At 51.0% G+C, this 25,804-nt stretch overlaps 1 protein-coding gene across 1 annotated transcript in view; it reads left to right on the forward strand.

Annotated features, from left to right (window-relative positions):
• Positions 1-25,804, forward strand: part of CASTOR2 (cytosolic arginine sensor for mTORC1 subunit 2) — a 49,582-nt gene that overhangs the window by 15,245 nt on the left and 8,533 nt on the right. The window contains exons 2-7 of the mRNA XM_016153210.2: positions 15,601-15,671; positions 21,412-21,605; positions 22,293-22,425; positions 22,957-23,080; positions 24,057-24,167; positions 24,619-24,701. Coding sequence (XP_016008696.1) covers positions 15,601-15,671; positions 21,412-21,605; positions 22,293-22,425; positions 22,957-23,080; positions 24,057-24,167; positions 24,619-24,701 — 716 coding nt within the window. The remainder of the gene's footprint in view (positions 1-15,600; positions 15,672-21,411; positions 21,606-22,292; positions 22,426-22,956; positions 23,081-24,056; positions 24,168-24,618; positions 24,702-25,804) is intronic.

Raw genomic sequence — 25,804 nt, forward strand, 5'->3', positions numbered from 1 at the left:
TGGGAATAGTAGGATAATGTGAGTATCAAACTCAGACCCTGCCTCATGCCAGCAGATAGTCATTTATTCTTGAGGGCCTTGTTGAGGTTCCCAAAACCGTGGAGCCAGAGATGGAATCTGAGCTGAAACAGTCTCAAAGCCAATGGCCTGGGGGTGAACCACAGCCAAATGGCCAGGCTGGGGTGGGTCCTGAAGCTGCAAGCCAGGGAGGATCAATGAGCTCTGTTTTAGGTGGGGGTTGCTTGCATTTGAGTGACTGATGGGTTGAAAAGTTCCAAAACCTTGCTATCCAAATCAGTAGCCTCTTGTTACGTTTAGCTATTTAAATTGAAATAAAATGAAATAAAATAATTCAGTTCTTCAGCCTCACGAGCCACATTTCAAAGTGCTCACTAGCCAAATGGGGCCAGTGGCTGTACAACGGGACAGTGCAGGTGTGGACTATTTCCCTCATTCCAGGAAGCTCTGCTGAACAGCCTTGTTTTAGAAGGTTGTTTGGGCTCAGTGAGAGAGAATACTGGTTTATTGTGGCTATCCTAACTCAGTGTTGGGCAGGGTGGGGTCACACCTGGCCATATTTGCCATTGGAGGGCAGGGGCTGGGGGTACAAGCCATGGGCCTCAAGACAGAGCAGTTGCGTGGAGTGGAGCGAGATAAGGTTGGGCTTGCAGTGGCTGGGCTGGCAAGAGTTGACTCCATTCTGAAATCCCAGCTACTCACATACTTAGCTCTTCAACTTTCTGCTTAGGCACTGCCACCCCCAGGACGACTTCCTGAGCCCCAGACCCCCAGCACTCCCCAGTCACCCTCCTCTGCTCATTCCTTGCATTTACCCCCCTTATATAAATACATTTTCATACCTGCCTCCTCAGCACTCACAGTGCTGGGCTTATGGAACCATGGTGGACAGGGCAGCGGCTTGACAGAACTGGAGCCACAGTTCTCCATAGCAGGCCCCATGTTCTGACAGGGAGGCACAGGACATGCCCATGGTCACTGGCTTGCTGGGAGTCGAGACTCACCCTCGTTCCTGACTCACAGCTGAAAGCTCTTTCAGGAGGGTGAGAGGGGAGTTGCTTGCATTTGAGCCCAACATGCTGGGCAGGGCTGAACAGGCCAGGCCCTGAAATGCTGCTGCCCAGGCTCTGGACTTGGGCATCTAGGACTCCCGGGTTAGTATCCAAAGCTGGCAGATGTCACAGGCCACTTCTGTTTTACCTGGTTTACACTTTGCTTAACTTACTCCTGAGCTCACCTCACTGGCAGCCTAGGGAGCTCTGGGGAGTCCTGCGGGCCCTTAGCTTGTGCCCTCCTTGGCATTCCAGGCACTGATCCCGTGAGTGGTCACACACACAGATACCTCTTGCCATTTAGGAAATCACCCCTAAGACTGAAGACACTTGAGAACTCCAAGGGGGACTCCGGGGGGTCTGGGAAGGGAACACAGGGTATTTATAGGCCAGAAGTGTTTTCTTTGGCCCGCCCAGTCTGTTTTTCAAAAATTACACCAACATTTCAACATTGAAATAGATCTCAAAAATCTGGATTTCCATCTTTTCTTGAAAAATTGGAAGCTCTTGCAATTCAGGGCCCACACGATAACAGCTTATCAGAGCTGAGTGGCACCTGCTCCCATTTCAGCAGGGAGGGAGCCCCCTGCTCCTAGTGGCCTCAGTCCCTTCCACTCCCAGGTGTCCTCCCACACTGAGACCAGGTACTGGGCCCATTCGTCGTCATGCTGCTACCGGCCTGTTTCTCCCTAAAAGTGCAAGGAAGAAAAAGAGGCTGAAAGGACCACACATTTCTTGGTACAAATGAAGACTGTTCCTGGGTATTTAATGTGGAAAGCATGTCTTACTCTTGGTTCTCTTCATCCCAGGATCTTGCAGGCCTTTGAGCTAGAACCCTGATTCCAGACATTTCCAAGCTCTTCCTTGATTGAGATCCTTTCACCATCCTCTCTCCAACCCCCTTTTGTTTCTTTTCCCTGGGGGCCCCTGCAGAAACACAACTCTCCATGTTGGGGGACTCAGCCAGATATTGCTGGCTTGGTAAAGACGATGGCGGCTGGCCTGGGCAGGACTCCTCTTGGGGCTCCTGACCGTCTGTAGGGACGTGGGGGCTGGACGCTGTGTTGGTGCTAGTCTGACATTCCCGAACCCATGGGCTTTGGTTTCTGGGTTCTGCATCCCAGGATCTTCTGCCCACCTCCCCCCTGCAGATCTCAGTGGGTGGAGCCTGAGCCCCGTTTCCTCAACCTAAGAGAAGAGGAGACTCAGGCAGGAGCAGAGAGAAGTGTGCAGAGATTGAACAGCAGGATCTTCCATGAGATGCAGGACCAGATCTCCATGCAGCCAAAGTGAACTGCTTAAAACGTAGACTCGATCTGTTGCTCAAACACTTCAAAGCCTTTTTTTCTTTTTTAATGGGTCTCAGGTGCACAGAATTTGATTACTTGTCATTCTTGGTTCGTGACATACTTATTGATCCTGCTTTTACTTTCCTCTTGTTTATTCTTTGAATAACAGTACCCCCCACTGCAACCATGACATTGATAACTGCCATCGACCCACGCTTGTCCTTCCCTTGAGTCTTACAGTTTTGTCCCCGTATATATCTGAAAAGGATATCTGGCTGTGTGTCATCTTCTGGGGCTCGATTTTTTTCTACTCAGCATTTCATTACAAACTGTAGAAGATATTCAGTGTTTCCATGGCTGTAGATGATTCAGCCACACTCCCATTGTATATTTTTCTTCCTTAAGTTGGGGATCTCCCCTGCCTGGATCTGTTCCTCCAGGCTTCAGCTTCCAAATCTCTCCCTGAACCCTTCCCAGGCACCCTATCTAAGGGAGGCCTACATTGCTCCCTATCCAAACCCTTCCTTGTTTCACAGCCCTTAGCACAATAGACCATGATAATGCTTTGTGCTGGTTTTTGCGGGGCCCCACACCAGCAGGACTTGGCCTCAGCTCAGGGTGTTTGAGTGCCCAGCTGCAGGACCCACCCCCCATGGAGAGGGCAGGGCTCAGGCGGGCTTGGGTGGGCCAAGGTGTGCAGAACAGTTCTTTGGGGAAAGCTTAAGCTGCCAGAATTATAGGAATTGGGGGACATAGGAAGCCACCCAGGAGATTTTTTAAGAAGCATGTTCCTGGCAGTTTTATTCATAATAGCCCCAAACTGGAAACAACCAAATGTCATCAATAAAAGAAAGTATAAAAAAGAATATAATACATATAAACATGAATATATATCCATTAATAAAAACAACTACAGTACATAAAATAAATCAGATTCATCTCAAAAACAGTACATGGAACAAAAGAAGCCAGACACAAAATAGTACATATTGTATGCTTGCATGCTCAAACAAGCAAACCAAAACCCGTGATAATAGAAAGTGAAGGAGGGGTCGCCCCTCATTAGGTGCTGGGATTAAGGGACAGAGAAAACTGCCATGAAGCGGAATGTTCAGTGGTTAAATGGGGGTATACACTTGTCAGAACTCGTCAGAGTGTACCCCTAAATCCTGCGCTTTTTATTACAGTAAATTATGCCAGAGTTTTAAAAAAAATTGAGAGGGGGGATGATATCTGGAAGAAATATTCCAAACCCAGATTTGATCTCATGAAAAGCATTTCTCGCCTGAAATGACTAGTGTTTTATGGGAGCTGCCGCTCGGCGTTAGCCCAGCAAGCGAGGTGTCGCCACAGGCATGGTTGGGAATCCTTTCTCCTCATCCATCTTCACATCACCTCCTCACTAACTCTGCCCTCTCAAGTTCTTGTTCGGAGAACCCCTGAGGCCCACCCTGGGGCATGAGCCATGTGGCCGCCTCCAAGTGGACCACCCAGAACATTGGCTCGGCTGTGACAGGAAGACCCAAGGAGGATGGGAAGAAAGGCTAGGGCTTTTCTCTGCTGTGAAGCAGCAGCTGCATGGGGCATGCACACACAGTACGCGTGCAGCTGGTGAACCCCACACCCTGACCATACGCGGGAACCAGCACCCAGGCAAGACCCAGAAGAGAAGGTTCCCAAGATTCCAGAAGGTGCCCCACTACCCCCTTTCAGCCGTCACTCCCTCTCCCGCACGCTCTTCCAACATCTGTTGTTACCTTAATGTGATTCTGCCTATTTTTAAAGCATTTTTCATGCCAAAACCAGGACAGTCCCAGGCAAACCAAGAAAGTTGGTCCTCCCAGTCTTCTCCCTGCTGGCTTCAAAGTGAATGGGCATTCCTGTCCCCAGGTTAAACACATCACTTGGGTGCCAACATTGCTGGGGGCGGTGGCGCTTCAGACTCAGGAAGCGGCTTGCTCCCAGAAGTCTAATAGGCATTCTCAGTTTTGTCTTACTCCCCGCTGCATCCAGTGGGGTGGTCGCCTCCATTTTATAACTCAGGGTGCTGAAGTCCCCAGGCTTGGTTTAATGGTCACAGAAGTGGAATAAATGTGAATAGCATTTGGGAGGGGGCGGGTCTCCCCCTATCTCAGAGAGCCAGAAATGCCATCCCCACAGCTGCCTTGGGCAGTCTGCAGACATAGAGACAGCAGGGCAGAGTGTGGGACAGACCTAGGAGGGGCAAGCAGAGGCTCCTTAAATGAGCACTGCCCAAGGTGGGCCACCAGAAGTTGGCGGCAGATTCACTGTGCCAAACCCCCTGGTCAGTTGAGGCAGCTTGCCAGTGGCCTCTCCTCTCCAGGCAGTCCCAGGCATCCAGCAAGGGAGGCTGGCTCCGCATCTCTCTGGTTTTCCATCTTTATCCATGCACCCTCAGCAGGCCCGCTGGGAGCTTCTTGGAGTTCCCCAGGTGAGTTCAGTATGCAGCCATGGCTGAGAACCAGTGCTTTAAGCAGTAAGGAGCTGGGGTTTAAGCAGTGTTTTTGCCCACAAACCCTGTTCCTACTGTGGAAAGAGGTGGTGGTCCTACTGGACACCTTCCCTGTCATTTGACCAGCTGGAGCAAATATCCATGGGTCCCTGAAAGGCAGAATTAAGACTATCCAGGTATCAGGTAAAAGGAGGCTACATTGATAGAGCTTTCTAGAAATAAACCACCCCAGGATGGAATTAATTGCCCTGCAAAAGAGTGTGCTCCCCCTCTCTAGGGATATGCAAATAGAGGCTAGGTCCCTATCCATCTAAGGTTCCATTACTGAAGGAGGCAGTACACAGTGGCCTCCCAGCTTGGTTCTGGGCCTCCCTGTGCACTGCCTTTCTGCCTGGATGACTCTAGGAAGGTCTCCCCTTTGTGGTTTTGATGGGGAACCTGTGGTAAACTGTTCCACAAATTAAACAAACCCTTGCAATTCTCTTCTCTCTGCTGACTTATCTGGTTCATAAATCCGAAATCTCAGAGTGGGTTTGCTGGATGAGTTTACTTGGAAATGGCCCTCCCTGACTCCAGCTCCCCCTTCGCCTCCCTCCCTGGTTTAAGGTCCGTTGCTGGAACAGGGCTCCAACTGGCAGGGGCACCCAGGATGCCGGTGGAGAGGCCCATGCAAGGGCTTCGCTCTGTTGGGTTAGGAATCTGAGAGTAAACAGATCGAGTTTCCAGTGTCAGCCAGCCACAGCAAATGAAAATGAGAATGTTCTCTGAGATGACTCAGCCTCTCGCCCCAGGGTAGGGGCAGCCCCAGGCCTTGGCTCTGCCCAGGTGGTTGGCTTCAGGCCAAGCCCAAAGGGAGCAGCAGTGGGTTTTTAGAGTCAGTGACTGGTGTGCAATTATGGTTCATCCCATCAGGATGAGGGCACATGCTGCTATCTCGGTTATTGGACAGGTTGCTGTCCTTGGTTTCCTCATCTGTGAAACGGGGATCAACAGTTAAACTCTCAGAGGGTGGATGTGAGAAATGAGTCCAAGACATTTCCAGCCAGTGTAGGCAGTGAAGTGCAAGTGTGAAGCTTTGGGGAGGAGAAAGCATGGATCACAGTGGCCGGAACCCTGGGAGTGAGAGAACTGGTGGGGGGTGTGTCATGGGAGGCCCCCTTGAGAGCCACCTACACAAGAGGTGACTACAGGAAAAAAGAGGAGTGTCAGTGTCGGAAGTTGGAGGAGGCCATGTGGGGTCCAGCCAGTTTGGCTGGAGGTCGTTGGTGAGCTGAGCAGGATCCGATGGAGGGTCAGGGCCAGCTAGTAGCAGTGGCTGGAGGGTTGTTGGTGAGCAGCTGGAGGCCTGTCTGATGGTGAAGGGGAGGGAAGAAGGTGGTGGCTTAAGGAGGAGACAGGGATGAGGGAAACTTTTTTTAGGTTGGAGGAAACTCGAGCCTCTTTGTTGTTAAGACAGAGAAGCCAAGTACGAGAGTGGCGCCTGTGGGAATGGAGAAAAGGAAAGTTGCCTTGGTACTGTTTTTCTGAGGCCAGAGAAAAGGGCTAAGATAGATAAAAAAGCAGAGATGTTTTGAGAGGGGGCCTCACCAGTTGGTCTAAATGTTAGGAAACTGGAGGTGCAGGTTTGGGTTCAGAGTGGGACCATGACAGAGAGACATGGGAAAGAAGGAGGGTGAGCTGATCCTGCAAGGCAGGGTGAGCAGGAGCCAGGCCCCTGGAGGGATTTCCGAGTGGGAGGTCATTGCTGACGAAGATGGCGCTGGATGGGGATCATCTAAGGATGGGGTCAGCCAGGGGGGCCACACAGGATACCCTGCCCCAGAGCCAGCAGTAGACTGTACAGAAGTGGAGTGGCCACAAGAGATGAGAGGCATCACTCATGTGACCCAAGAGCCAGGGGTACTCAAGACAGGTCCACACTGTACCCCAGCTTGGCCCCAAATTCTGGGACTGTCAGTTCCCAATTAATAGTGTCAGGGACTTGGAGGGGGGGTGGGAGTATGGGCAAGGACTCCAGGTTTAGGGTCATATATTTTGATTATTGTTTTCAGTGTGCTGATAAAAACCTTTGCCTCCTTGGAAGGATAGGAGATTGTGTGTCTGTGTGTGTCCTCACTGCAGTGTGAGGAATGGGGGAAGCTGAATAAGCTTCTAGTTATGTCAGGAGAAAACCAGGGGAACATCAGTGCCATTATTGTACTTGAAAGGAAGGAAAGGAACTGGTGTCGTTGGAGCATCCATGTGAGCCTGATGGTTATATTATCTAAAAAGAGATGCTAACCTCTCCCCTGGACTAGTGATTGGTGGGGTTATGCTCCTCTTTACAAATGGGGAGATAGGCTCAGGGGCTGTGTAAATGTCTGAGGCCAGGGGCCTGATGCCATTACTGAGACTCCAACCCAGGACCCCTGACTCCAATTAACTGTTACTACAGCACTATTAGAGTTAGATAGAGGATGAACAGTGGGGATCAAGTTGAGGAGTAAAGGTACATATGTGGAGCCGAGTGAACCCCCAAATCACTGACCAGCCAAAGCCAAATTGAATGGCTCGGATGGTGGAGATTACAACCTTGGGACCACTCCTGCCCATTCATCCTGGGATCCTTGCCACATTCTGGCCCCTGGACTTTTCTCTGGCTACCTCCTCGGGGATGCTCTTTAGCCGCATTTCCTACACCTGTCTGCAGCCCAGTGGCCTGCCCCAGCTCCCGTTTCGTGGCTGGGGCCTCCACACCTTTCTGCTGAACGCCAGGCCCATTCACCTGCTGCCCATACTCCCCCTGATCCACATACCCAGAGAACAGTGTCTGCCTTCGGGACAGGAGTGTGGCCCCTCACCTTTGCCCCAGGGGACCTCTGCTCAGGTTTATAACCCTTACCTATCTAGTGTCCTTGCACGGCCTGCCTTCATTCATTTATCTAACTAATCAATGTTAATAATGTAATCAGTTTATGTGAAGCCAGAACAGAATAGGATCTAGACAATACCTTACATTTAACCAGAGGTCTCCCTGGTCCCCCACTCATGCTCAAGGGAACCTGTGTTCTTCTTTGCTTCCTTTTTATGTAGTTATGTCGCAACTACATACAGTTTTAAAGGTGATTTGCTGCTTTTGAACTCTAAAAGGACTACCATGCTGTACATAATATTCGGGAACTTATTTCCCATCTAGTATTATATTGCTGAGACTCATTCATATTTTTGCAAGTCACTATAGATTGTTCATTTTGACTACCAGGTAATGTTCTCCTGTCACTGTTGTCTTCTCAGTGATGGGCATCTGGGTTGTAGCCAGTTTTTGTTACTGGGAAGAGGCCGTTATAAATTCTCTTGTCCAAGTCTCCTGTTAGTCATGTGTGAGAGGGTGAATCCTTACCAGGGAAGAGCTGGGTCATAGGGAATATGCCGCAGACCACATCTGCCTTTAAGTGCCCCAGCTTTGAGATTGCACAGCACCGTGGACCTGAGGCAATAACCGCCTTAACTGAAGTGTCAGTTTTCCTGTCTGTGACATAGGAGTGATTAAAGATACTGCACATTTATTCAGTTAGCACTGATTATGCGCAGACCCTCTGCTAGGCATGAGGGACCCAGATGAGGAAGACTCGGCCCTGTCTTCCAGGAGCAGATATCTCAGTAGTAAAGACAGACCTAGAAATGGATAATCTCCGCAACACAGTGGATAATTGCTCTCACTGGCGGGTATGAGAGTGCCCTGGGACAGGAGCTGGGCCGGGCTCATTGGTCCCTGGGTGTGACTGATTTTATTTTCAGTAAGATTTGGGGTGGGAGCCACAAGGAATGGGGAGATGAGAAATCAGGCAGAGATCATTGAACACAGAGAAGCCTAGAGCCTATAAGCACAAGGTGTACTCCCGCCTGGAAGCCCTGAGCACTCCCCAGACGGGAATGCTGCTGGGGACTTCCCCAGGCCAGCTGCTCCACTCACCTGTGTCAAGTGACCACATATGCTTAGGCAGAATCTCGAGCACCTCCATGTAGGTTCAGTACCTCCTTAAATCCTAAACTACACTGCAAGGGAGCCATTTCCAAACAGATAAAGAACCTGGGGGCAAATTGAGGACCAACAGGTTGTTCCGGCCTCATCTCAGGTGGGTAATAAAGCCCAGATCAACACTTAGGACTTTTCCATCTTAGTCCCCGACAAGGAAGAAAGGAAACCACCAGTCAGCACCTCATATGTGTCCTGCCCTTAGGTATGTAGTTGTACAGCAAGAGGCTGGCCTTTACCAGACTGTGTTTCTACCCTGGCATGACCCTCTGACTCCAGGGCACTGGGCGGGGCAGCCCTTCACAGCTCTCCTGTGGCCTGTGCTGTGGCCCCTGGGGCAATGCAGCCCCAGGTCTCCACAGAGGAAAGAGCTGAAGCAGTCACTTGGGGCCAGATGTAGAGATGAGTAATTTCTGCTAATTCAGGATCCTGCCTCTGCCTGCTGACCTCCCTCCTGCTGCCTCCAACCACAGCGTTGACCATGCAAGACAGTTGTTCCTTGCCGTGGCCTCACGTTTCTCCCCAGCCTCACCTCCCCCAATTTGTTGAATATCATTTCCTGGCCACAAAAAGACCCACACCTACCACCAGCAGCCCAGTCCAAGCCACCATCAGCTCTTGCCAGCTCTTTAAAGAAGAAGAATAACCTCCCAGTCCTCACAGTGGCCACAAGGCATCATCCCTCCCCTGTTACCTCTGATGTCATTGCCTGGCATTCCCCCAACCTGCCACTCAGGCGCTCTGACCTCTGTCAGTCCTGGCATGTGCCTACCTCAGGGCTTTGCAGTCTCCTTCCTCTGGCCTCCCTGGGCCAACAGCATACCCACTCTTCCACCTCCTGCGGGTCTTGTGGGGAACTTCCCTTCCCTACTTGACTTTTTTTTTTTTTTTTTTTTTTGTGGCCAGAACACAAAATTTATCATCTTAACCATTTATAAGTGTACACAGTTCCGCGGCATTAAGTATATTCACATCGTTATGCAATCTTCCCCTCCATCCATCTCCAGAACTTTTTCATCATCTCAAACTGAAACTCTGTACCCATTAAGCAATTGCTCCCCGTTTCTCCCTCCCCCAGCTCCTGGCAACCACTCCCTGCTCTGTTTTTAAATTGCAAACCCCTATTCTGCCAGCCTTTGCCCCCCCTGCACTTTATTCTGCAGCGTGCACCACCATCTGATAGAGACCCACTATCTCTTTTATTTGCCCCCTCCCCACAGGTAAACTCTTTGTCTTCTTTAAGGTGTGTCCCTAGCACCTGAAATGGTATCTGACTAGTTTGTCGAATGACTGATCTAGCCACCGCTTTAGGATGTTGCCTGGGTCTCAGGGGCTTTATCCAGACCCTACTGATTCCTTCTGCCCTACCCATCCCCTTTTTGTGATCCTGCCTGTGCTAGTACCCCTAGAATTTACGAGTGGTATTGCCCACACTGTCTGATTCTCCTGGCCTCCCATGACATAAGCAGATTTTTTTTTTCTGTCTTACCAGAAAAAAACCTCCCCTTCAGTATTGCCCTTCAGATCACTGAACCAATGCAGGCCTTTTTTCTAACTACAACTTGAAACAGCTGCCTCAAGTTGCTAAAGACAGTAGAAATGAAATGCAAATAACACGAGAGATCTGTTGACCCAGGAGAAACAGATGAAAATGCTGCGGCTGGTTCAGAGAACAAAGCCTGACACACACTATCTACCCCCAGAACGAGTGAGGCCAGCACCCTGAGCGCTTGCTCGGTCACTCGCCGCATATTGTAAAAGGCTGCACTGCAGAAAAGCAACATCTGGGGCCAGCAGGGCAGGGCGGGTGGTCTTCGAAAGCAGGTCAGACTCTGGCCCTTCCATCTCCTCACGTGACAACCTGCAGAGGAAAATGGAGCTAACCCTCCCTCATTCCAGACTGTATGGGCTACACTTTGCAAGAAACACTGGCTTTGTAAGCTGGTGCTGAAATTCAGAATGGGCTCTTGGACATTTAGAGGCCCGACTTGAATGAAGGAACGAGAATGGTTTGTAAACAGGTGCTAGAAGCTTATTCTTACTCTTGTTTGCATGGCCCATCGGGTGTGCGTGAAGGTTCAGGGTACATTTCAAAGCCCAACTACCCAGGCTCTAACTGCAAAAGTGTAGACTTATTCAGTGAAGAGCCAGCAGGTGACCTCAGCAGGGTCTGGCTGGCCCAGGGTATCATGACCCTGCAGGAAGCAGCCCCAGTCCCAGATGAGTCTGGCCCACAAAGATGGCTCCACTCCTTAGAGACCTGGGTTCTCTACATGGGATTCCATATACAGGCAGCTTTTGCTGAGCCCTGACTACATAAGGCGGTCTTCGTGGTGTCTAAGAACCAAGAGGAAGGAGTGCAGCCCAGCCTAGCAGGAACACCGCTCTGCTGGCAGGTGAATGGAGAAAGCGAGACAGATGCTGATGGGAACTCCCACCTGATGGCATTATGTCAGGCCACCCCCTGGTGGTGCCCCAGTCAGGACAATCCCAGTGCTTGCAATGCTGAATATCTGTGAAGACTGCTGAGGTCTCAGTGTGGTGTGTCAGGGAGCTAGGACCATGTGGGGTGAGGCCCAGGGCTGCAGGTTTGGCTCCAACACAGATTCTTTGGCAGCGTCGGGCTGGGTTCGTCTCCTCAGTCGTAAACCACCCCCTCTTCCCCAGCTAGCCAATGCATTGAGTGCATACCATAGTCATTCTGGATATTCACTCATTTATTCTTCTACAACAACTTTATGAAGTAGATATTATTATCATCTGCATTGTACACATGAGGCAACCAAGGCACAGAGATGTTAAATAACTTGCCTAAGATCACACAGCTATAAGCAGCAATATTGCTTCCATCCTGTGGTCCACAAGAACCACAGAGATGTGAAGGTGGCAGCTGGAATATTCCCTCAAGCCAAAAGGGTAGTCTTGAGTTCCCTCAGTTCCTCTGGGCATGTTCTGTGTTGGCCATGAGGCCCTGAACAGACATGGGCTTCCTGGTGTGGCCTGCCCTTGTGTAGTACTCACGCTTTGTTCACAGAGCCTAGGGATGCATTGGCACCACCTAGACAGGAAGCCGGCATGATTTTGGGGGTGTGTCCTGAACCACAATGAGCGAGGGCTCTCCCCTGAGCTGCTGTCATCCAGTGTCCCTCCTTCATGGCTCAGGGCTCTAGAGTTTTGTATCCCATCTGCCTGACTGCCCGCTCCTGTAGGACCTGTCAAGTAACCATTACACACAGTCGCACAGGTTGTGTACTGCCCAGCTCTTCATGTAGACTGTGAAATGATGAGCCCTCTCCCCAGAGCTGTGATGCATCAGCTGCCCGGATCCCTGGGCAGCAGATCTGTCTTGGGTTCTGATTGAAGCTGGTTGGGGGTTTTACCTTCCCTCGAAAGATGTTTTCCAGACATTCAGTGGTTCTGTAATCATTTCTCCAAGCCTCGTTTGCCAGGCCCCTTGAGGTCCACCCTGCTGTGGAGCTGTCAGGATTCCAGGTGGCCCATGCACTACCCAAGCTAGAACTGGAAGGGAACTAGTTCACCTTGAACCTGCCCCTCATTGTGCAGAGGAATGAAGCAGCCTAGGCCTCACTACCCCCAGGGGCCAAGTGGGGATTGGAACCCAGGCTTCTTGACTCCAGGACCATGGTCTTACTCCTCCAGGCTTCTCTCTCTTCTCCTGTTTCATCCTGTTCCTAAGTACCATGAGGGCATCTAGAGGGCAAACAGATCTCCTCCTCCTACTCGGGTTTCCTAACAGCACTTAGCAGCAGGCTGGGTAATTGCTGGCTTTTGGTCCTCTTCCCTGCTCCGTACAGACAGAGTACAGAGAGGCCACAAACAGTGGGGGCCTGGCATTTGGGGTGTGGATCTAGCCATGACTCATTAGAGAGTTGGGACTGGAGACTTCAGTATCTCCTAGAGGCAGGATAAGCCAAGGCAGGGCAACTAGGGTTTGTTCTGATTAGGGCTTCTCTGGCTTTGGAGGTAGATGTGGCTTTGATCACTTTTTGCTCATCAATGAGTGTTGTCCAGCCAGTGTCAGTACTAGGTGTGTGTACAGAGAACTCACAGCCCTTGCTTATGAGAGTTTACAGTCTACTGGAAGAAACAAGTATTTATAATCATGGGAAGTACTCAGGACCATCATGCACAGTTACATAGGTTGTGCACCGCTCAACTCTATAACTTCACATACACCGTGACCTGAATGAACTTTCCCTTAGAATTGCAATGTAGCATCAACCTAGCTGCCCACAGTGGCTCAGCTATAGGCTGTCAAGGGAGGTGAGGAAGAGAAGTGGCTGGTGCCAGTCAAAAATGGTTTTACCCCAAAGAAGATGCTTAAACTGGGTCTTGAAAGGTGAAACAGATTACATCAGTGACATATTTATATCCCATTTACACAGAGGCCAATGTTGCCTTCTGCTGGTATTTGCCTCCCGGATGATTTATATAGTCTATTTCTGGAGCATCCCTCATAGCTGAGAGGGCACTGAGAGCAAATGCCACATCTGTTTACCTTCACAGGGCTCTCTTGGATGCTGGGTGGCCACTCCTCAACCCAGTGAATACCTGCTGATGGCAATCCGGTGATGGGCTGAGGGGAGCCTTCTGAGGCTCTTTCTGAGTGCACAGGAGTCCCCAAGAAGGAACTAGGCCAGACCAGCAATTGCCACTTACTAAGGTGATAATTTACCATTGTCCCAAGCAATTACAGATTTCATTTGTCCAGGCAATAGTTGCAAATTGGATATGGGACAGGCAGGGACAAAGATGTCATTTGAAAACCAAAGAACTTGAGGGGAATGGAAGAGTGTGTGCTGTTGATTGAGCAGAATGTGAGAAGGGAAGAGACTAAATGCCTTCTTGTTTACAATTCTGACATAAGCTTTTTTTTAAAGTCAGGTTCATTGAGGTATAATTTACATATAGTAAAATTCACTCTTTTAAAAAGGGTACAGGTCTGAGTTTTGACAAACATATGTGATCTTTAACCATCACTATCATCAAGATAACAGACAACTTCTATCACCTCAGAAGTTCCCAGGGATCCCTCTAAAGTCAACCCCAGTCAACCCCTGGCAACCACAAATCTGTTCTCTGTCTTGACAGTTTTTTTTTTCCTCTTCAAGAACGTCGTGTAAGTGGAATCATATAGTGATGTAACCTTTTGAGTCTGCTTTAACTTGGCAAAATGCAGTGAGATTCATCCATGTTATTGCACTATCAGTAATTCATTCTTTTTGATTGCCGACCGGTACCCCATGGTGTGGATGTGCCTTAGTTCATCCAGTCCTCCAGTTGAAGGGAGGACATTTGGGTTGTTTCCAGTTTGGGCTGATTACAATAAAGGCTGTAAACCTTTGCATACAGGTCTTCGTGTGCACGTTTGTTTTCATTTCTCTTGAGTGAATACCTGAGTGTGGGATTTGCCAAGTCATGTGGTCAGTGGATGTTCAACTTCACGAGAAACTGCCTAACTGTTTTCCAAATGGCTGTACCGTTTTGCATTCCCACCAGTTCCTATTGCTCTCATTCAAGAATAAAGTTAAAAAGGTAGCAGAGCAGGGTAAGCGGGAGAGGAAGGTCAGGAGACGAGGGGTTGGTGGACATTCCAGCCCCCGTGACTCCACAGCACTGCATCTACAGGACTCCTTTTCCATTGTAATCTTTGTGGAGATGATATTCGTGCCCTTGCTGGGGTTACCCTTTGGGCCTCTTTCTGTTATGGCTGCCTCAATGGATGAGTTTTACACACTGGGCATGTAGCCCATTGCGGGGCCTCATACTTGAGAGCAGTGATGCCAGGAAAATGACCATGGGCAGTATCCTGCACACCAGGGTTTATATGCACACTGTTTCTCCCTGTAGCGGTTCCCGGGGTGTTCTGGGGGCCAGTCTGGCTGGATGGGGGACAGGCAGACATTGAGGCATGGTGACCCCTCTTACTCTGTGATGGACAACCTGGACATGGAACCCCTGTGTCTGCCAGGCAGCGAGTGTGCTCAGGGTTGAGACCAGCAGGGATGAGATACAGGGGGGGTAGAGTGATTGCCTTGGCCTTGACTAAATTGATAGTCTTTTTTGTTTGGGGGTGGAGGTGCAGGTAAACAGTATACATCCCTGGCTAACAGTATTACCAAATTAGACATGTGGCAGTTCAGGGACCCATGCCTCAAAACTGGCACAGATGGTCATACCTCTCTCATGAAAGGAAGAAAAAGTACCCTGAAGGCTGGATATCAGTTGGGTCATGTGAATTAGACCTCACATGACAGTGGGGGCTCTCCAGTTGGTGAGGAAAGGTGCCAGGACTGGGGTGAGGGGGCGGGGCATGGGCGCTGACAGAGGCCTGGGAGTCAGAACGTGGGGGACCTATGGAAAAGACAGTTCATCTGCATGATCCCTGCCAGTCGCCCTTTAGCCACTTCCTCCCCGAGAAAAAGTGGGGTCTAAGATCCATGGGTCTGTATGGGACCCTAGAGGCTGGCCAGCTCAAGGGTCTCCAAAGATTTGGGGGTACAGAGGAGATAATCACCATCTCTAGGCTTTTCGGAGACCTAAGTCAGAACTGGAGGGGTATGGAGGGAGAGATGAGCAGCTTACTAGAGGTCAGCCACAGCCAGGCGTCAGAGCTCCGGTAAACTGAGTCATCTGCTGGGTCACCGAGTAGGTAGCTGCCATGGCGTCCTGTCGAGACTAATGTGGGACTAATGTGATATCTTGTATATGTCTGTCTGTCCATTCACCCAGGTGCAAGTTCTTCAGTCTGACTGAGACGCCGGAGGATTACACCATCATCGTTGATGAGGAGGGGTTCCTGGGTGAGTGCTTCTCTCACCTGGGACTTGGCTCCTCTGTGTCCTGCGGTCATTGCTGGCCGCCCACCTTCTCATTTCTGCCCCCATGTGCTGGTGGGTTAGGAAGTAGGCCGAGAGTCTTCCTTCTCTTCCTGTGTCCTGGCTGACCCCCCACCTCCACCCCTCTGCTTATGAAACTGCCCTGGGGAAGGCCCCAGAACTAAAAGGGTCAATGAGACACAGTGCTTACCCAGCCGAGAACTAAAGCAGCCAGGAAGGAAGGGATGTGTTTCATTGAGCATCTGCTGCGAATAAGCTGCTTTAAATTGTCTTTAGTTCTTGTTCCCATTGGAGCAAGCCCCAGTTACCATCCTTTCATGGTTTTCCTTTACCATTTTTCTATTTTTTCAATTGACATATATAATTCATGTACCATAAAATTCACCACTGTAAAGTACATGACAGTTCAGTGGTTTCTTGATATCCACAAGGTTGTGCAGCCATCACCACACTGATTCCAGAGTATTGTCATCACCCCAAAAAGAAATCCCGTTACATGTTAACAGTCATTACCCTTTCTCCCCTTACTGTATCCTTTTAGTTTTATTATTAAACTTTATTGCATTTTTCCTGCTCCAGAGTAACAGCAAACATTCACTTGTTTTGACTGATGCACTTTAACTTATAAGGAGATAGTGTAATTTGCACAGTATCCAAGGGAGCTGGGGAGAGAAAGGGGAAGTCCTGTGTCCAGGTTCACAAGCAGCAGAGCTTGACTCCCCCCAAAGTTGTATCCACTCTGAACCACTGAAATACAGTGTTCAAAACGTGCAGAAGATACAACAAATTCAACATTTGGAAAAAATCCAGTCCCACCCCTAAGACAGCTACTAGTAACTTTTTAGCTTTTTCTTTCCCACTTCTTTCTGTGTGCAAATGGTCTCTTTTTAATTTACTTATGACTATATGTAAAGAAATGTTTTCACTTAACCTTACAACTTAAAATTTCCTGTGATTTCACAGCAGCCCTGTTCCTTTGTGCCTACAGTTAGAATTAAAGTTGCTTTAATTTTTCTCCAGGGATAAGTTTATAAACTCTTTACATGTATAACATTTATTCCTAAAATGGGGTCTGAGAAATGGTGTTATGGGGTCAGAAGTTGACTGGTTTATGGTTGTCAATTCGTGTTGAAACCTCTGGGAAGCGACCTCCCCAGCTGTGCTCTGTCACCCTTACCGTCACATGCTCCAGGCACCAAGCCAGTGTGAGGGGGTGCCCAGCCCCCCGCATCTCAAGCAGACAGTGTCCCTCCCTGTCTCCAAGGGGGCAGCTGCGTGGCCAGAGCAGGGACAGGGCAGGCCCCACGGGAGGCCTTGCCTCATCATCTCAGGCAGCCACCTAGTCACTCACTCACTGATTCAGCAGATATTTTCCGAGTACAGGAGCCACAGACAGAACTTCTGCCCTAACCATGAAGCACAGTCACATGAAGACTGTATGATGGGCCACCCAAACACAGTTTCATTTTTTACGGACACACATGCCTTTATGCAGAACTGCTGAGAATTGTACCTCAGACATAGAAGGAATGCACCAGAGTATCTATTCTCTGTGACTAGATAGATAGTCACTCTAAACATCCTCCCCAGATGAGACTCACTCTACCTCTCAAGGCAGCAAATAAGAGAACACCATGAGTAGGGACAGAGGGAGGCAGTGGGACCTGGTGAGCCGGTTTTTCAGGCCCTAGAAGGCCGTGTTTGCAGGACTTGTCAGTAACCAGTGGAGTGGAGTGGCCGGTTGTCTGAGCCAGCCCCTTGGGTTTCAGGAGGCACTATTGACTGAGCACCTGGGATGTGGCAGCACCTTGCTAGGCCCTGGAAATGTGCTTGGAATGAGAGATGCCACCTCTTACTCTAAGAGCCTCAGGGTCTGTGACTGCTCCCTTCCAGGCCAGCAGACTAGGCTGCTTGAATAACTGTTACTGCCCAAGAAAAAACTGTGTACCTTTAAAGTAGTAAATATCTCTCATAGTCCTATTGTGAAGCTACAGAGGGAAAGTATACAAAATAAGACTGCCCTGAACCCGCTGAAGAGATGCATCTCCTGCCTGGGATCATTTCAGTGGCCTGAGGGTAAGACGTAAAGACTATTTTTCATGAGGGAAAACTGACATTAACATACCCAGAGTCGCTGTGCGCTGTGCGCGATGGCCCATTCAAAGCAGGAAATGCCCACAGGGTGGTTCCAGCAGAAACTTCTGAGAAGTGCCGTGATGGTTCTCAACAGACCAAGCTCAGGAGCAGCTCAGAGCGTGGGCCGGCGTGTGGCCAGGGAAGCCTGGGGAGGTTCTCAGAGGGCGGGATTTGGGCTGGGGCTGCAGTGAGAGGCACTGATGCCAAGTTCCACCCTCTCACCTCAGCTCTGAGGGGGTTCCTCTCAGGAGGCTCCTCTTCTGAAAGGAAGTTTGGTCTGTAGCTGCCCCAGCGGGACAGAGAGGAGTGCTGGCTACACCATGTGAAGGATGGCCCCCCTTCTCCCAGTTCTGCAAACATTGTTTCTCACCCAAGGTCCCCCATTGGCCACTGTTACTATCAGCCAGGGTTCCTTGCTTATTGTTCACTGGCGATATTGCCAGCATGAAGCTTTTCCGTTAGGAAGCAGCAGCTATCTGTGGTTCACCTGTACATTAAATGCTGAGCCTTTCCTGAGAGGATGGGGTGATTGTCAGTAGAGTAACCAGATAGCTCCCTGTTTAATGTGGAATTTTAGAGGTTCTTGGCTCACATGGATGCTGAATGTCTGTGTGGCAAACAGAAGGGGTGTGTGTGCATGTGCGTAATTTGATACTTTACATATTTAATGAGCACTTAGCTATGTGCAATAGTAGATGTTGTCAGAGACCCAAAATAATATGAACAGGAGCCCATTCCCTGACCTCTCGGTGGTGGGCAGCATCCTAGGTTTGCAGTTAGAGGGTACAGTGCCTATCAGGACCCCTTCGCCAGCCCTCACCCATCACAGTCCCTGTACCTGCATTGGTGGGATCTGTGACACTAGGACAGGCCATGCTGCTTGGACCATGACTGGCTGAAAGGTGGAAGGAGCAGGATGTTGAGAGGTGATCTCCTGGATTCACGCCGGGGTGAGACGGGAAGACCTTGGTTCAGATCCAGCTTTGCTACTCACTGCTCGTGATTCTAGGCAAGCTGCTCATTGCCCTGAGGCCCTCATGGCCTCATCCCAAACACAGGATCACCTCCCTCCCTCTCAGTTCAGTAAGCCACACTCAAGGTGTACAAGGCATGTAAGCAGACCCATGCTGTTCAAACCTGTGTTGTTCAAGGGTCGTCTGTACCTTACAGTGAAATGGCACATTTTTAAAACTCTTGGTACATTTTACCCAACTGCCGTCCAGAACCAGCAACTGCCACCAGCAGCATAGTAACAGAAAGGCTCTGGCATTTGATGAGCATTCAGATGGACACCGGGCATTCCGCTAAGCACTTGATGGGGATTATCTCATTTAATTCTCCAGGCATCTTCTGGAGTAGATACTGATTTCATCATTCCACATTTGAAAACTGACAAGCCAAGGGGCAATGACTTTGCTCAAGGTCACACAGCCAGGATTAAATCCTCCTGCCCTACCCCAGGACTCTCGACCCTGTTGCAGGCAGGGTAGGAATTACTGAGAACACAGGCTCAGAAACACAGGCTCTGTGCAGAGGGCGCAGCCACGTAGCACAGGGAACCACAGGTCCTATGGCCAGAACAAGGGACTCCTTGGGAGGTAGGACGCTCCACCTAGCAGCAGAGTTGCCTGACTTTGTGGCTGGAGGGTGGCAAGACACTTACCTACCCTACCAGGGAGCATCCTTGCTTCCAAGGCTATTTTTTAGGGTCTTGGACAGTGGGCAGTGACAGAGATAATTCATTTCATTCTTGGAATGGGTCCACTGTTCCTATAGGGAAGGGCTAGTTTGCTGCTTCCTGGCAGCTCATCCCTATGGCCCCAAAGCAGCAGCACCTTGAACACCCCAAGGCTTGGCCTAGGATGAGGTTGGAGACAGCCCTTCCCTCTTCCCTGGGATGCTGGGGAAGTATTTGGGGTCTGTGGGACCAGAAACAGTGAACGCCATGGTCTCCATCTGCTTTTTCCAGCTGCTCTGACAAAGCTTACCCTCCTGGAAGCCTCAGAGGGGTAACCATTGGTTTAGAGCTGACCACCCTCTCATTCCAGGCCTGCCACTTAGAACCTCAAGGGCTTCTATCCAAGGCTGAGAGCCAGGAGAGGGATTATTAAAATTTCAGAACTGTGCTGTAACTCCGGTTCAGGGGAGCATTTTTACACTGAAGGTCCTGGGGCCACGAAATCTCTTCTGACACCCTGAGACCCAAGGCCTTTTAAAACCTTTGTCCTGCTCTTTCTCCCAAACCTTTTCCCTTTTCTGAGAAGCCATCTGCCTCTCCAGCCAGCCTGGCCAAGGACTGGCCTTTCTCAGCCAGCAGGACCAGTGGGTTCACTGGGCTATGGTCACCGTGGTGATGGGAGCTGGGCAGGTAGGAGCCTGGTGGGATCTCACTCAGTTTCTCCTCCTCAGGTGCTGTCTTGCCCATGGCCAGTACAGCCTTCCCTGGGGCATTATCATCATCACAGCCCCCTCAGCTCACCGTGCCCCTTTTCTTCTTAGCCTCTGTTCTTCTTGGGGACCTGGCCCTTCTTCCCATTAGGTGCCCAGGACATAGCATGAAGCTTTCGGACCGGGGTTTGAATCCTGGCACTGTTACTCCTGAAGTGATCTTGGGCAAATCACCGCCTTCCCAGAGCTCTGGTTTGTGGTGTCTACAGTGGGAATAACAGCCCTGCTGTGAGGTGGATTTGAGCAGGTGCCTGTGATGCATAGAGAGTCCTGTGTGCACCCTGTGCTTGGCTCTGTGGCTGTGTGTTCGTGGAAACACTTGCATACCCACATCCTATGCACATGCTACCCTGGGGGCTCTCCGCAGGACAGGGCAGACAGGAGGGTCTGAACATTTGGGATCCAGGCCTTCATGAGCTAGTCAGGGAGACTCAGCGATTGCTGCTGCTCTGAACCTCCCCCACTTTGTCCCTGCTGGTGCCAACCCCCAGGAAGCCTAGGATCTGAGGAGGCACTTCGATGATAATCACAGCCCCCCAGAAGATGGCATCCTCAAAAGCCTTCCCAGAACGAGGTGTTCTTCCAGAGAAGCCCAACGTGCAGGTCTCATTAAACAGGGAGGAAATCTAGGGCCCTATCCTGTCTTCTCCTGGTCTCTCCTCCAACCCCAATCTCCTGGGAAGTTCCTAGGAACCTAGTTTGAAAGCCACAGAACCCGTTTCACTAGTGTGAGGTGGTGATGGTAGTACCTGGTATCTAGAAGGGTAGTGAGGACTAAAAATAACAAAGTCATTACTGACTGTTAAGCACTTACTATTTCATGGCTGAGGAAACTGAGGCTCAACACAGTAAAAGCACATGTCCCCATGGTTCTTGCCCTGCTGAGCCTCCTGGCACATCCAAAGTCCTCTAAGGGCCTTCCACGTTCTGTCCTCCCAGCACAGGGCCTTTGAGGCCAATCCTATCTTCCTCTGACAGATGAGGGCACTTAGGACCAGAGGACGGGGCTGGCCAAGGTCACATAGCTAGTCTCAAGTCTCAGTCCCTTCTCCGTGGCCTGTCCTGCCCTGGGGATCTGAGGCCTGTTGATCACAGCCCTGCCTTCTGTGTCCCCCTCCAGAGCTTCCCTCCTCGGAGCACCTGAGCGTGGCGGACGCTACCTGGCTAGCCCTCAATGTGGTGTCAGGCGGTGGCAGCTTCTCCAGCTCCCAGCCAATTGGCGTGACCAAAATCGCCAAGTCAGTCATCGCCCCGCTGGCTGACCAGAACATCTCCGTGTTCATGCTGTCCACCTACCAGACAGACTTCATCTTGGTAACTGCATCTTTGTGCCCCAGGGTCTTGGGCAACATGGATACCCCTGCAGATGTGGTCTGCAAAGTTCTATGGCCTCCATTCTCTGATCAGATCAAAGAGAGATCAGGGGTACCTCAGGGTCATCAGTTAAGTGTTAGCATGACCCAGGCTGGACTCCAGCTCTCTATTTCACTCCACCCGTCACCTGCCTTTTGTGTCGGACCTGGAGGCCAGGAAGTGAATGCTGGGGAACCCGTGTGGGTAGGGTGCCCTCACAGCTGGATGCCTTACTCCCGACCCCCCACCCCTTCCCTGGGGTGACAAGTGTGTCTGGTCACAGGACCAGTGGCAGTTCCTGGCCACCATGTCATTTATTACCTTCTCCCATGTGGCATGGCCACCCTCAAGAGCATGGGCCGGGGGAGGGGCACGGACAGGTCTAGGCACAGCACTTAAGAGGGTAGACTGGGTGACGGACTTACACCGCCTACCTCTCAATGTGGTGTCTTCTCTCTCCATCATCCCTGCTGCCCTGGAGACGTGTGCCCCTAGTCCTAGGCTCCCATCTCCCACCAGGACGGCAGGAGGCAAGGACAGGGGAAGCTGGTTCTGGGGACAGAATCTCAGAGTAAAGGAGGCATTGCCCCCAAGCCCACTCCTTCCAAGGACCACAGGTCACTCATGTCCTCAACTCCCTGTCTCTAGGTACGTGAGCGGGATCTGCCCTTTGTCACCCACACCTTGTCATCAGAGTTCACCATCCTACGGGTCGTCAATGGTGAGACGGTGGCAGCCGAGAACCTCGGCATCACCAATGGCTTCGTGAAGCCCAAGATGGGTGAGTGGCGGGTCGCGGGGTTCTGTTCAGGGAGACCTGAAGAAGTTACCAGGTCCTCCCCAGAGCAGCCCTTTCTCAGAGCATCAGTTGAGTGCCAGGCATAACACAGTGCAACAGTCCTGGTCAGACCCTGTTCTCAAGGTCTAGCAAGGGCGATGGATGTGGACATAGCCAGCGATGGCCAGAGGCCACTTCTCACCTGGCCCAGGGTGTCAGGGCAGACCTCCCAAAGGCAGTTACTCAAACTGATGCTTGGAACACAAGTAGGAGCTAAGCCAGGTGGTAAAGGTTGGGCAGGGCATTCCAAGCAGATGGCACAGCATGAGCGAAGGCCCAGGCCCAGGGCCTAGGAGTAAACCTGGAGTATCAGGAGAGCTGGAGAAACGACAAGAGCCAAGTCTCACAGGGCCTGCAGCAGGGCCTTCCCAGAGCACCTGCCGATGGACCTCACCCCTCTTCCTGAGCCTCCACCTGGCCCACAGTGCTCCTCTTCTCCCGGCCTCAGCATCCCTTGTCTTTGTGCCCTCACAGTCCAGAGGCCTGTCATCCACCCACTGTCTAGCCCGAGCAACAGGTTCTGTGTCACCAGCCTGGACCCCGACACGCTGCCTGCCGTTGCCACACTCCTCATGGACGTCATGTTCTACTCTAATGGGTAAGGCCCCCTCGGGTGTGAGGGGCTGCAAGGTGGGTGGAGATGAGACATGGCTGTGCCGAGGAGCCCCTGAGGGGGAAGACACAGCCGTGCCCAGGAAACCAGCCCTTTTCTCATTTGCCCCAAGAATACTTGCTAGTGACGCTTGAGGCTGCAGCATTTACCCCAAGATAACTCGTGGATTATAGTGTATTTATAGTCTTTGGAAACAAATGACATCATTCTATTTATAGCACTCTGTTTTTAGTAGTTCGATTGCTGAAAATGTCAATAATCCTAGGAAATGCAGCATTCCTACACGTGTTAAATGAACGCTGGCAGCAAGCTGCACAGGAGAAGGGCTAGTCTGGGGTGGCGGGGGGCATGGCTTGATCCAAGAGCCCCATTCTGAGAAGGGAAACATTCTTCCTCTGGAACCTTAAAACTTGGCGAAGACCAGGCACACGTGTAGACATCATAAATACCCCCACTGAGCTCCAAGGGCAAGCTCAGTTAGTTAAGGAGCTGGGAACTCAGGTTTTTTCATTCTGTTGATGGCAGTCTTTGAAATTTTCTTCAGAGCAGATTTTAAGTCTAGTCCAGCACCAAGTTGGGTGGGGCCACAGGCTGGTGAGCTGTCAGTGATCACAGACTGTACCCTGAGATGTGGGTCAACACAGGGACAGAGAAACCCTGCCTGTGAAGGAGCAGATATAGCCTGTCCTGGGGGCCAACTGGGTCTCCAGCACTGATAAGTGCTGTGCTCGCCTCCACAAATGCCGTGGAGTCATCTGCATCTCCAGATGAGGAGACCAAAGCAAGGACACCGGCTCAGGGTTACCCAGCAAGGCAGCATAGGGACCGGGACTTGGCCCTCCTCTCCCAGGCCAGTGCTCTTCCCAGCACCTCATGCTGAGGCCAGTGGGCAGGGCAAGCAGGTAGGGGTCGGGGTGCAGCAGGGCCCCCGTTCCACCTCTCACTAGCACCTGATCCCCAGGGTGAAGGATCCAATGGCTGCCAGCGACGACTGTGGCCACATCCGCTTCTTCTCCTTCTCCCTCATCGAGGGCTACATCTCCCTGGTGATGGATGTGCAGACCCAGCAGAGGTGAGCCGGCCCCGAGGGTAGGGATCAACTTAGGATGAGCCGGGCTCCGTGATGGGCACATCACACACTTTGTCCCTAGTAGGTCTTTACTACAACCCTTCACTGCACGTGAGCTGGCCCCATTTCACAGATAACAGGCAGCTCAGAGACAAAGACCCTAGGTCATCCGAGTACCCTTTGTCCCTCAGCTTCTTCTCTGGAGCTGGGGAGCGACATCCTTACCAGCCTTAGCAAAAGGGATGGTTATTGCACAGCCAAGCCCCAGCCTTGCCTTCCCCATACAGGGAGGGTGCAGAGTGGGCTGAGAGCTCAGGAGTGGTCCTTGGGGTCCCTGAGCTCAGGCCCATGTCTGGCAGGCAGAGCCCAGGTTGCAGGGAAGGTTCTGTGGGCTGCTGGCCAGGGCACACCATTAACATCAGCCTCCGGGGTTTTTCTCTTGCTCCTTTTTAAGGTTTCCTAGTAATTTGTTGTTCACGAGTGCATCTGGAGAGCTCTGGAAGATGGTGCGGATTGGAGGACAGCCCCTGGGATTTGGTGAGCCCCGTGGGGTTCAACACTGGGGGATGCGGGGGCTGGCATTGCCCAGTGCCTCCAAACACCAGGGCACTCAGGTCGTCCAGAGCCATTGTGTGTCTGTACCCTGTAGTATAGGTGGGGAGACTGAGGCTTGGGGAGCGTGAGGTCCCTACTTCCTGAGGTCCCTGACCAGTGAGTGACAAGAGGTACAGGCCTCCAGAGAACAGCAAGAGAGCTTCAACCAAAGTGCTCTTATTTTTACTCCACTAGAAAATTAATACCTGCTTACTATTAGAACATTGGGACGTAATAAAGATTGAAGAGGGGAGGGATAGGGGGGTAAGAATCACTCCTTACTCCTTAGCTCCATTGCTCACAGGTATTGACTACTATCATTTTTAATGTTCCCTTCCCATAAATAAATGTACTGCTGAACATCTCACAGTAAGTCTCAGACTCCCAGCACTTAATTTTTTCTGTCCCAGGAAAAAGCTCTTCCTCCTCCAGAACCACAATGACCTGATCCCACAGGAGGACATTCATAGTAATTCCCTAAGACTCAGTCTAGCGTCATTTTCCACAATTGCCCCAACCGTGTCTTCGGTAGACAGGTTTTTCATAAGCATTTTCCTAGAGGCTCCAAGCCTCAGACTCATTGGTTAGAAGGGCCACCCAGCACTGATCCCGCCAGCACTGGGTGGAGGCTGCTGGTCCCACTGCGAGTGACTGAAGAGAGCTGCCTAGGAGTGGAGCTCTCTCTTAATTAAAAATGATTTTCTTAGGCTAGACAGTTAAACCCAAGGGCTTGAACCCAGAAGAGTTCTTGGTAAATCACAGGGCGATTGTTTCCAGGGAGTACCCTCGGCAATCCCCAGTGGGATCAGTGAACCCCAACTTTCCATGATCAGCACTCAAAATGTTCTGGATAAAGCTCAGACTATTCCATGGGCCATTGGATCAGCCCTGAGGGTTCTGCTCCTGGGACAGGCCAGGGAGGGGGTGGGGCATTTTGACCTGGGGGCGAAGGGTCAGTGAGGAAGCCAGGTTCTGCCACCTGTCTGCGCCTTTATCTGGACAAGTTCACAAATGGATGGTAACTAGCAGGGCCAGACAGTGCCCCC

The sequence above is a fragment of the Rousettus aegyptiacus genome, unplaced genomic scaffold (assembly GCF_014176215.1).
Source record: "Rousettus aegyptiacus isolate mRouAeg1 unplaced genomic scaffold, mRouAeg1.p scaffold_m13_p_8, whole genome shotgun sequence".
Lineage (NCBI taxonomy): Eukaryota > Metazoa > Chordata > Mammalia > Chiroptera > Pteropodidae > Rousettus > Rousettus aegyptiacus.